We start from the raw sequence: 14,205 nt of genomic DNA, 5'->3' as shown, positions 1-14,205 counted from the left end.
CTAACTATGGGCTAACATACACTCATGCGGTAGAAAACCGATGGAAAAGAAAGTAACATGTATAATCTCGTGCTATATGCATTTATACGTAGCATACTAGAAGTAATTCATGTTTATGTGACATTAACATATATGAGATTCAGCATCATAATGTTTCACATGACAACCATGATCATATTAACATGGCAAACATGAATCAACAAGTAGGAAGTACATGAATTACAACAATTCATTGGAATATCATATAATAAATTATAACACGTGTATAGGCTGCAAGTTCCGTGTTATCAATACGTCAATCAATTCATTCAAGCTAGTCCATAAACATTCCAATAGAAAGCTCAGTTACAATTTTAAGGTCAACTTGGTTGTTTCTAGATTCAATTTCCCGTGTTCCAATTTCACCTCCCCTCTTTCAATCATTAAAAAAAATGTTAAATTTGAATACTAAACCAAAATTACTCACAAAAATACTTCAAAACATAAATGTTAATCTAGGAGCCTTAATTACGGAATAATTCACTTGAATATAAAATTCAAATAAACAATCCTAAATCTCATAAATTCCTCTAATTAATAGATTTATCTAACCACTGAAACTTATATATAGTAATGTTTATTATCACACCTTCCATCGTACAAAAATAAAAATATGATATCGATCATCTTGAAGTCATAGTAATGCTTATTATCGCACCTTCCACCGTACAAAAATATAATATCAATCATCTTGAAGTCATAGTAATGCTTATCATCACACCTTCCATCGTACAAAAATATGGTGTTCCCAAAAGACCTCTACTAAGAATAATTTGAAAATATTAATATCAATAAATGTAAACAAAAGGATTAATTTGAAAATTGAAATAAAAACATCGAAATTCTTCACATGATACATTCTTGAAAATCCCGATATTTAAAATATCGACAAGTTTGGTTACATTTATCTGGCAGAACAGTGGAAATGAATATTAACAGAGCACCTTAAGCAAATTTCAACAAACCACTTTTTTCATTTTATTATTAAAATCTCATCCGACATAACATACAAAAGGAATAACGTTATTCACCTTCACAAGACAAAAGAACCAATACTTGAGAGGAAAAAAATTAAAGAAAATAGTAGGGAGACCATTTCTACAAACATAATCAACACCTACCCACCTAAGAACACTAAAGGAAGATAAGCAGTATATAAACCATAGCCCATGCTGTGATTTACACATTTCTTTGATCTTAAGGTCGATGGTATACGTATTTTGTTCGAGGATCCACAATCAGGCCCTTCCCTCCGTTTACTTCTAAGTCGTGCCTGCATTTACAACACGTTGAGACGTCTAATTTCTCTTAATTGTAATAAACTCAAGGCATAATAAAGGGACCCATGAACTATGCTCTAAACTTGAAGATGTGCATAAGTTTCCCAAGGTATCAAACCTTTGATTAATAGAAAGAAATAAATCATTGTTGAAAAAGAGTTTAAAGTAAATATTCACTCACTGAAATACAAAGTCAGGGATGGTCAACTGCTCACGAGGAACGTATTTGAACAGCTGCAGTAGTCGATCGATGTACACAACTTTGTTCCATACCTGGATATCAGTTACTTAAAACTTAAATCTCATTCATTGCTATAAACATCAGAGATTATAACAAACTTGAAACCTACCACATTATCAACGAGCAATTGCATGGCAAATACTGCAGCTTTCAATCCAAAGGTTGGGTGAAGAACATATATTGCCTATAAAATCATACAGGTCGGTGAGAAAGTGGAAGGCGGATTTTGGGTCGGAACTATATACTAGAATAAGTTGGAGTTCATACATGGAGGTTGCGCTGGTGTTTTCGGCCAAGAATCTGCTGCAATCTCTTCATCCATCCCATGTCTGGCCGACTAACAGCATATAATCCATAAACATAGTCAGAGAAGTATGTTTTTAGACATGCTCTGAATAAACACATTCATACATCTAGTTCTTCTCAAGAACCTTCTAGGAACTTTTTTAACGATAAATCGAGCTCCATTAAAAAAACGCTTTGTAACGGCCTAGGCTCACCGCTAGCAGATATTGTCCTCTTTGGGCTTTCCCTTTCGGGCTTCCCCTCAAGGTTTTTAAAATGCGTCTATTAGGGAAAGGTTTCCACACCCTTATAAAGGGTGTTTCGCTCTCCTCCCCAATTGATGTGGGATCTCACAATCCACCCCCCTCAAGGCCCAACGTCCTCGCTGACACTCGTTTCCTTTCTCCAATCGATGTAGGACATCTACCAAATCCACCCCTCTTCGAGGCCAGCATCCTTACTGGCACACCGCCTCGTGTCTACCCCCCTTCGAGGAACAGTCTCTTTGCTGGCACATCGCCCGATGTCTGTCTCTGATACCTTATAACGGTCCAAGCGCACCGCTAGCAGATATTGTCCTCTTTGGGCTTTCCCTTTCGGGCATCCCCTCAAGGTTTTTAAAACGCGTCTGCTAGGGAAAGGTTTCCACACCCTTATAAAAGGTGTTTCGTTCTCCTCCCCAACCGATGTGGGATCTCACAAGCTTACCGAGACAATAACCCAATAAAAGGAGCCTTTTTTTAAGGGAACGTTTCTCACATCATGGCACATCCTTGATTATGGGCCTCGACTCGATGAAATAGGTTATTGAAACAAAGAAATGTGTTTGATAAGCATTTCCTAAATATTTATGTAACTAATGCCCAACAGGAGATAACTTCAAGTAGATATAACTGATCCAAAAACTTTTCAATGTCTAGGCTTATCATTAGGACAAAAATGTTTTTAATCCCTCAAATCTTAGTTCGCTTAAGAAAAATAGAAGATAACTTCAAGCAGATATAACTGCACTTACGGCTGCAAAGATGCTGCTGAGTGGAAGTACACTATTGTATAGGGCTTCTGTATTAATGGCTCAAATTCCTGGAATTTAATAACAAGTCAGTCCATAAACTGAATAATGTCATAGCACATTATAACAAAGAACGGATGTTCCAGAAAATAGCAGCAAGATTAGTGGTTAACCAGAAACTACAAGTACTACTTTGAGTCGAGTTTTATGTAGCATCATTAAATTGAATGAAATCAACTGAAATGGAAATGAATTCTATATAAGATCTTTCTTAATCAATCCATAATAAATTATATATAAGAGCTTTATACTCCATCTGACCATAGGCAAGGTTCGCTCCTACTCGACCAAGCTTATTTTATTTACTACGTGCTAATCTTGAACATCCACACAAACTAGCCGTACAACTGAGCAACCTTCTACTCATCATCAAATTTTTCAATCACCGAGTGTTTCCAACTTATGCACGCATCTTGACTTGGCCTCAACAATACTCGTCACCCTTTCATGCATTTCTTATCTTCCATGACTTTAACCGACTTCCCTCTACTATAGGCCAAGGTCATTTAATTCTCATCATCTTGATTCTCGACCACTTGGCTATCCAACTTCTACATCAAGTGAGGACCTCACTGAGATGAGTTCAAACTTTTAACGAGGTCAAAACTAGCTTTTACAAGACTTACCAGGTAATACTTGGCAATTCCTACTACTTTTAAGTCATACCTAGCTTAATGAGCCCACCAAACTCTACCAGGATGATTTTTGTTGCATAACTAGGTGAGAACCAGCTCAACGAATTTCCAAGATGATTCTTGTCGTTCCTAGGCCAATAATAGGATAAGTTGCCAATCAAGCTAAGTCTTGTCGGGTAGCATACCAAAACTAACTTTCAAATGTTTATCGGGTGGCCACTAATACCTTATGATACCTTAGTATGTCATCAAGCTTTGATGCTCACTTGGACATGCTTACCAAGAACCAACCCATCAATCCATCTTACTTGTTAGAGCCTTCGAGACACCCATCCATCTGAACATTATCGATGGCATGAGTACACTTGCTCTCATGCCATGTTCATTCAGCATATTGTGTTGGAGTCTAGGCCCAAGTTTCAACCTCCAATCTATGGGTAGATGCGCAATACCAGTATACTCATGTCATCTAAGACTGTCTTTGAGATTTACATCCTTTAAAGAAGATGTCAAGACACTTGTCTTGTGTCATGAGGTGGCTCACTTGGACCATGAACTATGTCATGGCCTAGGGGTGGTGGAGAACCAACATCATGTCTCTCCCCTGAAGTACATTCTAAGGCATTATAAAGTGCACGTTTGATCTCCTTTCACCCTGAAACCTGACATGCTTGCATCTTTCCCTCAAATGCATCAAACTCCAAACCCACTTGTCAAAACTCAACCCCAGGTTTTGGGACTATGGCCCAAGGCCCTATCTAGGCTTATAACTAACCGCACTGACTTATCATTTCTAATCTTGCATGTGTTTTGAGTTTAGTTTTCTCAAGTACTACTTCTAGATTGGTTAGGTGATATCCTCTTTGGTCGCATCATGATACTTCTCTCCCAACTCATACTTAGTCGTCACATACATGTCGTCTCATGCTTGCTCACTTGATAGGAATCTCAACCCAGTCTTTTAGTAGGGTTGAGACACTCTCCCCACTTAAAACTAGTCATTGACAATTTTTCCCTGACTTAGGATTGTAATGCTAAGCATACAATTTAGAGTGTCCACACGTGTGCACGAATATATGAAATTTTGGACACGGAAAACATTTATGAAACACATGGGGACTTCCACATCACGAATGGAGGTGCACAAAGGAGTCGTATGCAGCACATAGCGAGCACAACTACCCGAGGAAATAACTTGGGGAGGAGGGTGGCTACATCCAAAGAAATTAAAATGGTTGATTGATTAATTACGCAGAATATGAATAAACAGAAAAATAAAGTTTCAAAAGGAAAGGAAAGACACAAGCCTAGTCATAGAGGATGCTGGAAATGACATTTGAAACAGAAGTTTGTATCTGGTAGACTTGTTATTTATTTGGCAAGACATTTAACTTCGTTGTAGCATCTTTATAGGAGAATTTCATATCCTTAGAGAAGTAAAATAAATGTTTAAAATAACCAGACTTAGCGGCCGACTACTGTCATTAGCCACTGCTTAAAATCTGTTATGCAATTGAAACCACCATTCAAGCCTCAAACCATAACAGAGACTTACACCCTTCAAGCCTCGAAGGCTTAAGCAGAGAGGCTGTGGCATGGGCGTATCTCTGATGCTTCAAACGATTTTAAAAACACCAGTACAACACTACCGATAATTTAACAAAGCATGATTGAGAACAATTCATACATACATCCTCATAATGTATGAAGCTTTGGAACAGTCTAAAATATAGAAACTGAACAGGATTTGTTCTATTGGTTGTATAACTGTGTCCTTGAGTTCCAAGAAGTTCATTATTATCATCTTATCAGGTCCATATCAATGTCTGAAAAATGGTTGATTCATTTTGTTCTGTGTCCATATCTATACAGCTTCTTAGGATTCAAAATTCTAATATGAGAAACAAATGCATAGCATTCATGGTTAAATTAAATTACCTTTACAACATAGAGCACAAATCGCTCAAGATCAAGACAACGCAGTAGAAAATGTGCTCCCACAACAACCATGACAGGGTGACCATCACTATCGACTCCACCACGGTAACTGCAATAGGATATAAATAAAGGTATCTCAAGCTAGTGATATTTACAGAAATGCAAAGTATCTCACTCTCCTTATTTTCACAAGCCTCTGATCAATTAACATGCCAAAAAGAAACATAAACTAGATCTCAGTATGGTAATAGGAAACAACACATTTCTCAATAGACACTTCTATTAAACACGGGCACATATTAACTCTAATGGCTCACGAAAACCAACTTCCTTTAAATGTCCTCTCTGTACAAGGCAACTATAAAAAAAACCTCTCAAAAAGTAGTGAAGAGAAGTAAATAAGTAAATATTAACTGGCCTGAAGATCCAGAACTCCAAGAGCAACTATCCTTGGATAAATGTTTCGAACCAATGAAGCATAAATCTATTATCTAGTATCCAAAATTCAATGACTTTGTCCATATTTACGTCCACCTCACCTTTCGATTGTGTGGGTGGAGAATAGCAAACCCCTATATATAAGGCATGAAAAAAAAACAAGAAATTTGATACTCACACTATTTTCATCTCCGCAATTTCAGAGAGATTAAGAGAATTTGCTTTAGCAAGGTATCTCGAATGAAGCGAGTATTCTTCAGCAGCAGATAAAGGAGGTCCACCAAGGTCACCAAATCCAAGCATTCTACCATAACTCCATCCAGTCTGCGCCTGGGCAGTTTTTTCCCATTGTTCCTTGCGTCTTTGATCTGGATCTTTGATTAAAGCCATGAAAGCAGGATCCAGGTATGCATCCAAATATGACGAGTTCCTAAAATTACCAAGGACGATTAGTCAAGTTAAAATACCTTAGGAATGGAAATAGATGAAGAATAAGGCTCAGTGCAGATGAGCAATAAGCAGTCCTTTTTCTTTTTTCCTTTCTTGTTAAGAAACTAAACTATTTACTAAAAAGAGGCGCGCATATGAAAGAAAATGTGGAAATGAAGAAAAACTGCATTAAAATAGAACAAATTCCAGATTATAAGTTTTACTTTTTCTGGGAAATAACACAGTAATGCCAGTGGTTTCCATCCCCGCCCATCAATTTTTCTCCAATAATACTACAGTTCTCAGTATGAAAAGAAAACACAAAGGTAAAATAGCATTTTTCTTGCTTTTTCTTTGGTGCAATCTTGCTTTTCATTTCAAATGGCCTTCAAGGCAGCACGTACTACAAAGAAAAGTATCGATGGTGTATAATGGGAAGAGGTTTTCCAGTAGGATTAGATAGGAAAATGGGATATTGAAGAATGAAATTTGAGGAAAGAAGGAACTAGAAATGTAAATTTTTTCTATAATATTCTTACAATACAAGCAGACAAAATGATTGGAATTAACAATTGAACGAATGTCAGGGTGCCTTAAAACTTGAAGATTTTCAGTGAAACTAGAATGGCAAACAAATAATATTGGTTGCTGGAAGTTGTGTTAATCAAAGAGGGTGGCTATCTGAAGGTACTAACACTACAACGAAGGAGACACAAAAAACTAAATAAATAAATAAATAACAAAAAAAGGTCCAGAAATTCCTGCATGATTAAATCTGGAAGGGTGGATGTCACTAATCCAGTACTTTTTAGATTCCAAGAATGAAGAATCTAGAAGAGGGTTGGAAACATGAAAATGAGGGGAAGAATAGACAGACTTAAAAATCCTCAGGCCCATAAAACAGAATAGTGTTGTGAAGGAGCTTTGATAAAGGTGTATGAGAAAGGGTTACTGCAATCACAGAACTATCTTATGATGATTAAGCTTGCAACTTGGGAAGCTACATGGAACTTCTTTAGGGAAGATTGCACTTAGATGTTCCACACTGAGGAAGAGGTGACTGGTGAGAAACTTTTCTTTTTTAGATAAGAAACAAAATAGGATTAAACAAAAGAAGTAAAGAACAGACTAAGGGCCGGGATAGAGAGAACCCCCTACCAAAAAAACCATAGGAAAGCTTTCCAGTTGTTCACAATCATGGAGAGGTTGTAGTTAAAAAAGAATTCCCTGTAAGTATAACTCCACCAAGAGGTGACTGGTGAGGATCTTACATCTTAGACTTGTAACGAAGAACAGGGTCTCATCAATGCTAGGGGTTTTCTTAGAGTAATTTGAAGGAATAAATGCTTACATGGAGAGCCTGGTGTATTTTTCTGCCATAGAAAGGGGGTGGGGAAGGCAGAGTGGGGATGAAGATCCCAAACCTCACTTTTTTATGCGGAATGAAGAAACTATAATATGGATAGGGGATAAATCCTGCAGTTATGCGTAGAGAACAAGGAAAAACAATTAATATGTCAAACTGATGCAGGCACGTATGGAATAATACTGTAGGTTTATTCCTTTATGAAGGTGGAGATCAATGCAGAACAGTGGCTGCATTTCAGCCAAACTAATCAGCCAGTAAAGTTAGTTCCATGGGAGCTTTTTTGCATATACTGATGAAGTTTCCATAACGAAGATATTGGTCCTTGCTCAATGGATGGGAGTACTTTTATTATTAGTAGTATTAATATTTAAAAGCAAGCTTGAATAGAAGAAATGGGAGAATACAAGAAAATATAAGAAACCAGCCCAAGTTTTGGACGCAAACTAAAACAAAAAGGGACTCCAATCCAACAAAATAAGACCTAAAGTATAATTACAAAAATCTTTATACATTACAAGGGATCAGATTGAAGTGAAGGGTACGGCATTGATAACTTCACACAAGGGTTAAAAACTAAACGAGTTTTATTTTTTAATGGATGTGAGTTGAACTCATATGGACTTGAACCTTACAAAAAACCAAGAAAGTATTAGGAAGAATAAGCAAGAAGGGCCTCTGAAAGGACATAAGATCAATGAATTTAGCCATCTCCCACAGTGGGAGATGACTTCAACAACTACAGGAACAAGGAGACATAACCTCTATGCTTCCTCTTTCAACTCAGAGAACTACGATTCGAGTTTCTTCTTCCTTTCTCGTCAAACTCACATCATCCATTCTCTATTGTCATTTGTACGCATGAGAAGGATTTGACAATCAAAGACTTCATTAGAAGAAACATTGCTCTCCTTGAAAATGGTTTTCTTACACTTCTAGCGGAAACTTGGTGCTTTTGAAAATTGGACCATTTTTTGTAACTGTGAACTCTCACATGAGACTCTTAACTTGGCTATCAAATCAGATAACAATTACATAATAAACTTCTCAAAAGCTTTTTATACTCTTCTTGTTTTTCGTTGTTTTTATTATTATTTATTATTACTCTTATTTAAACTTCATGTGGAGTTTGTATCTTTGAGCCTTGGTCACTTTTCATTTATTTTATGAAAAGTTTCATTTCTTGTTAAAAAACAAAAATCAACATGCCCAAAGATAAGAAATATGATACCCAAAAAGCTAGCATCCTTTTTGACTTTTAACAGCTCATTTGTGAAATAGAATATAATAAAACGTTCCAACTTTTTGAAGGCTAGTGGGTTGATGAGGTGAGGGGTTTAGCTAGGTGGTTGGCTCCTAAATGGTGTACTCTTTCTCTTTACCCAGAAATTTGTTACTGTTTTCTTACGTAATTTTGCTGGTTGTGGCCCACTTTTGTAATCCCCGTAGCTTATAGGGAGGATTGCTCATACCTTCGTGTATTTCCAGGTTATCAATATAGTTTTGCTTCTTTCAACTATATATAACTGGCTGTAAGTCTTGATAACAGGAAGCAATGTCGATGAAACAGATCAATGTCATCAATTCATGGCAACTCTGATCAATGTCATCAACTTTGTGGCAACTCTTACTCAGACAACCATGCAATTCTCATGAACCTACTATTTGGAGATGAAATATTTTTTGAAAAAAATAATTTGTTATAGCTAAATCATTCCACTAACCTCCGTGTCAACCTTACATCACTGACAGGAGGATCATCGATAACTGGGGGAGGTTTCAGAACATTCTTTTTGGGCAAAGGTTTTATCCTGATTTTCCGTTCGTCTATAATGGTCTCACCATTCTCATCTCCAACATCTGCAGGAAGCTTTGACAATGCAACTTCTTCTTCATGTTTATCACGTGGAAAGTACAGTGGAAGCAACCTGCCTCGGAAACATATAAAATAAGATAGAATAAGTCCAACACGGATTGTTATATTTTATACAGAATGGAAAACATAACCTCCAGGAATGGCAGGCTCAGTTGCTTGAGAGTGAAGTACCTTTTGTATATTTCTGTATCAACTGATGATGTTGTACAAAATACAACCGCTTTAATTTTATCCTTCTGCTTCTCTAGAAAACGACGCACAGTTCCTAAACAAGAGAAGAAGAAAATTTAAATCGGGGATAAGATGTAAATTTTTTTTTTTTTTTATAAGATGTGAAAATTAGACTTCCAACATACTCCATCAGATAATTGGAAAAACTACTTTGGTAAGCATATCAATAAGTTGATAAAGTAAACAGTTGTATGCCTAACGAATACTAAGATTTTTATTTTAGAAACATTTGAATCAGCATGGAAAAACTACTTTGGTAGCATAACAAACCAGAGATTTCATCATTTCAGATGAATTAAAGAATGCAAGTTGGTAACAATCACAAATGGTGAAGACTAGATACAAATGATCCTACCATCAAAGAAAAATAATAAAAGAAATTATTGAAATTTTAGAATCAGCTTTTCACAATTTTATTTTTCTTATCCTAGACTAGCGGGCATTCTAAGCAAGCCCTCGAGCCCAATTCCCTATTAGGTCCAAATATACTAGGTAAATTGGCAGTTAATGGGGGTCCATAATTCGTGAACATAGTACTGCATGATATTTGAAATCAGTAGAATAGAGAAAAGTATAGACAACTTAAAGGAACATGTAGTTAAATATCTCACTTATTGCTACGTGTGCAGCAGGTTCACGGGGGTAGTTTTTTGCCTCTGCATATATACAACCCATAGCAATGCTGCATTAAATGCCATTTACATGTAAGCTAAAAATACCAAGAGATTCATTAGATGATCAAATAATATGGAGAAAAAAGAACGTAGCATCAGCTACTTTCACGACCTCTGAAGCCCATTTTCAATGAGAAGTTCAAGGCAAGAACGGTAGCAATGGCTCAGAGCATTCTCAGCAGCAGTATGGTATTTGACTGCATATTTTGGACCAACAGTATGTATGACCTTCCTGAAAAAAATGGTAGAGATCAAATTAAAGTGGGAGAAAAATTGCGCTAGTGAGGATCAGTATTTATGGAAAAATGTACAGGTCTTTACTCTGAGATCCAAACATCAACTACATACTCACCTTGCCGGAAGGTCATAAGCATTAGTGACTTTTGCCATTCCTGTGCGACAACCACCCTTCAGGAAGTGAAAGTGTATCCAGTGAGTCAGGTTTTGACATTCTTATTGTCCAAAGAAGTGCTATAAGAAAATTTTTCTAAGAATAGTAAAATCCATATTCCATTTTATCTCCAAACTATTCACAATTATTCCTTTTTTACATTAGATATATGCATATGTTATTGTGTCCGTTTTCAAGGGTAAAAGCAATAAATAAAAGCCCAACTGAAGAATAAATAATCACAGGCGTACAAGTGTTCCACATTCTTCCGACAGGCCAGGTCCTGCAGCAGCATGCAAACCAGGGCTACTGTGCGCTTCATCCAAGTTCTGTATAATGATGTAATGTACAATCAGAAGAGATTGCAGACATAGAAATTATTTATAATTTTATGTAAAGAAACTTAACCGAAAAGGAATTTTCTGATTCAGATACAAATCAGATATTACAAATCCTTAACTATCTGTAACATAACTTTCTCCAAATAGGCTTTTATTCTAACAGGTTTTATGTCGAAAATGCGGTCGACCACCATCACGTCTACAATTGCATAGCATTTATAACCTCTTCATTTTCTTTTAATACAAATGATGGAGATACTGTTAAGTTCTAAACAATGAACAAAGCATCTCTACATTCTTTAGAGACAAGGCACGAAAACTGTACATAAACTTTAAGGCTCCATTTGATAACTACTTTTTTTTTTTTCTATTTTTAAAACTTAAGCTTCCGATCACTACTTCTACCTATAGTTTTATTGCTTTATTACCTACATTTTAAACATGCTTTCAAAAATCATGCCAAATTTGAAAACTAAAAAAATAGTTTTTCAAAACTAGATTTTGTTTGTGCAATTTTGTTAAGAATTCAAATGTGTTGTTAAGAAAGGTGGAAAACTTACAAAAAAAAAAAGAAAAGAAAAGAAAAATAGTGTGGAAACAAGCATAATTTCCAAAAACAAAAAACAAAAAACAAAATGGTTATCTAACGGGACCCAAGTTTTTCCAATACATATCACTCAAGTACTTAATGATTAATTTCCTCAATACAATAAAGATAGCAACCAAATAGCATAATACAGCTAGTCGGTCAGATTTATATCCACTCCATCACTTGTTCGTGACTGATCTCCTCATTCTCATTTTGTTTGTGTTTTTGCTTGATCAATATGTGGAACCATTTCAAAAAGGTTATGGATTTTGGTTTGTAATTCTATCCACATTTATTTTATTGAGTGGCTTGCCATTGTACTCTAATTTTGTGCATCCAGATTACATTCATCACTATCTAAATGGTCACACGTGACATGACCTATCCATCAATTAGTTACACAACTTGGTTCTAAGGTGATGCTACTTTGGCCTTGCAGACAAAGGATTCAATCGAGAGTCAGGTTATTGTTTTGAATAATCATGATGAGTTTGTGGGGGTAGTTACTTGAATATTTGAAGTTCCTATACTCTTTGTATAAAAGTTAAGCCTCCTTCAGCAGCTAAAATGTGGAATGGTGAGATTTCATATTATGCTTTGTTCCTATTGCCAAAGTTTTGGACAATAGGCTTAAGGAAGTTTCCTTCAATATCTGATTCTCAAGGCACTTTAAGGAAGACAAATTCTAGATCAGGTCCTTAGTTCCAATGAAGCTATCGAGAATTATAAGTTGCGAAAAAATGTATGATCTTAAAGATCAACTTTGAAAAGGTCTAAGATCATGTTGAATGAAATTTTCTCAAGATTCTTGACAAGAAAGGGTTTGGGTATAAATGGAGAATGTGGATTTGGAGTTGTGTGAGGCCGGTTAGTTACTCCTTTCTTATTAATGGGAGTCCTGTGGGGAAAGTTCGAGCCTTCCAAGGTTTTAGATAAGGCGACCCTTGTCCCCTTTTCTCTTCATGCTTGTGGTAAGGGATTTCCCCTGTCCCATCTTCATTTTGCATTTTCTTCTTTTTAGGGAAGGAGCCATTCTTACTTTTGAACCATATCCTTGCTTTCTTTAAAGATATTTCGACGCTCAAAATTATGGACAAGTGTTTGATGCTAGGGCTGGATTGTAACTTTGAAAAATTGGATAGGTGGGCTAGTTTTGTGGGGTGCAGCATTGGTTCTTTTCCCTCTTCTTTCCTCTTTTTTGAACCCTATCATGGATAAAACTAGAAAGAGGTCGGCTTCTTGGAAAAGAAGTTATTTCTCTAAAGGTGGTAGGCCCACCCTTCTTAGATCAAATTTGAGTGAAATTTCTATCTGTTTTTTTCTCTCTTCAAAGCCCCCTATTCGGTTTGTAAGAATATTAAAAAGTTTATAAGGAGCTTACTGGTGGGAAGGAGTTGATGAGGGTAAAGGGCCCACCTTGTAAGCTGAGAGGTCATTGGGAAGCTGGTAAACCTAGGAGATAGAGTGCTTGGGAATTTAAGGATTCAAAACAAAGCCCTTTTGATATCGGTGTTTCCCCCTTGAGCCAAATTCCCAGTGGTGGAGGATTATAGCGAGGAATTATGGGTTCCACCCCTTTGAGTGGTTGTTGGGTGAGTTTAAAGACACTTTCAGAAACTTGTGGAAGGATATTTCCCTTCAGCTCCCTTCTCCAATCTGGTCTGTTGAGTTGTTGGGGAAGGTAACGAAACGTACTTCTAGGAGGATAAATGGGTGGGGGAACCCTCTGCATTTTGTTTCCTCATCTTTATCATTTGACTCTTTGGAAAAAAAATTCGTGGTTGACATCTTAGTTTGGTACAGGAGCTCTTTTTCTTTTTCGTTCAGTTTTTGTCATTCTTTGCCAAATAAGGACTGTTAGATATCACAAACCCTTGATAGGAGAATTTGATTTTAGGACTAGGAGAGAGGATGTTCGTATTTGGAGGCATAACCCTTCTAGTGCCTTCTCTTCTAGTTCCTTTTTTCGTTGTTAGTTGGAACCTTCTTCAATTAGGGACTCCATATTTTTGGCTCTTTGGAAGATTAAGATCTCAAAGGAAGATTAAGTTCTTTGTCCGGCATGTTTTGCACGGTTGGGTTAACACTCTAGATCAACTCTCAAGAAAGGGGGCTTCATTGGTTGGCCCATTTTGTTGTATCCTTTGACAAAAGGTGAAGGAAGACCTAGATCATATCCTTTGGAGTTGTGAGTATGTGTGTTTTGTGTGGAGTCCCTTTCGGTCTTAGAGATGTGTAGGGATGATCGAGGAGTTCCTCCTCCATCTGCCTTTCAAGGATAAGGGTTGTTTCTTGTGGTTTGCTGGGGTGGCTGCACTATAGCTTCAGTAACGAAGGTTTTTTTTTTTTTTTTTTTTTTTTTTTTTTTTTTTTTTTTTTT

General features: G+C 36.5%; 2 protein-coding genes across 3 annotated transcripts in view; both read right to left on the bottom strand.

Annotated features, from left to right (window-relative positions):
* Window positions 1-990: 990 nt before the first annotated feature.
* LOC111450452 (protein GDAP2 homolog) overlaps window positions 991-14,205 on the bottom strand; it is a 15,860-nt gene continuing 2,645 nt past the window's right edge. For both annotated transcript variants that reach the window (XM_023090603.1, XM_023090604.1), the window contains exons 3-15: window positions 11,147-11,224; window positions 10,857-10,912; window positions 10,617-10,736; window positions 10,442-10,512; window positions 9,771-9,864; window positions 9,448-9,651; window positions 6,107-6,358; window positions 5,491-5,599; window positions 2,861-2,928; window positions 1,828-1,897; window positions 1,670-1,744; window positions 1,501-1,592; window positions 991-1,312 (exon numbers count right to left, since the gene is read on the bottom strand). In XM_023090603.1, the coding sequence (XP_022946371.1) occupies window positions 1,237-1,312; window positions 1,501-1,592; window positions 1,670-1,744; window positions 1,828-1,897; window positions 2,861-2,928; window positions 5,491-5,599; window positions 6,107-6,358; window positions 9,448-9,651; window positions 9,771-9,864; window positions 10,442-10,512; window positions 10,617-10,736; window positions 10,857-10,912; window positions 11,147-11,224 (1,365 nt within the window). In that variant the 3' untranslated portion in view covers window positions 991-1,236. The remainder of the gene's footprint in view (window positions 1,313-1,500; window positions 1,593-1,669; window positions 1,745-1,827; window positions 1,898-2,860; window positions 2,929-5,490; window positions 5,600-6,106; window positions 6,359-9,447; window positions 9,652-9,770; window positions 9,865-10,441; window positions 10,513-10,616; window positions 10,737-10,856; window positions 10,913-11,146; window positions 11,225-14,205) is intronic.
* LOC111450455 overlaps window positions 13,555-14,205 on the bottom strand; it is a 10,165-nt gene continuing 9,514 nt past the window's right edge. Inside the window, exon 5 of the transcript XR_002711814.1 lies at window positions 13,555-13,565. The gene's annotated coding sequence lies outside the window, so the exon portion shown is untranslated. The remainder of the gene's footprint in view (window positions 13,566-14,205) is intronic.

Source organism: Cucurbita moschata, unplaced genomic scaffold (genome assembly GCF_002738365.1).
Source record: "Cucurbita moschata cultivar Rifu unplaced genomic scaffold, Cmos_1.0 Cmo_Scf00012, whole genome shotgun sequence".
NCBI classification, from domain to species: domain Eukaryota; kingdom Viridiplantae; phylum Streptophyta; class Magnoliopsida; order Cucurbitales; family Cucurbitaceae; genus Cucurbita; species Cucurbita moschata.
This window is presented reverse-complemented; position numbering and strand designations above follow the sequence as displayed.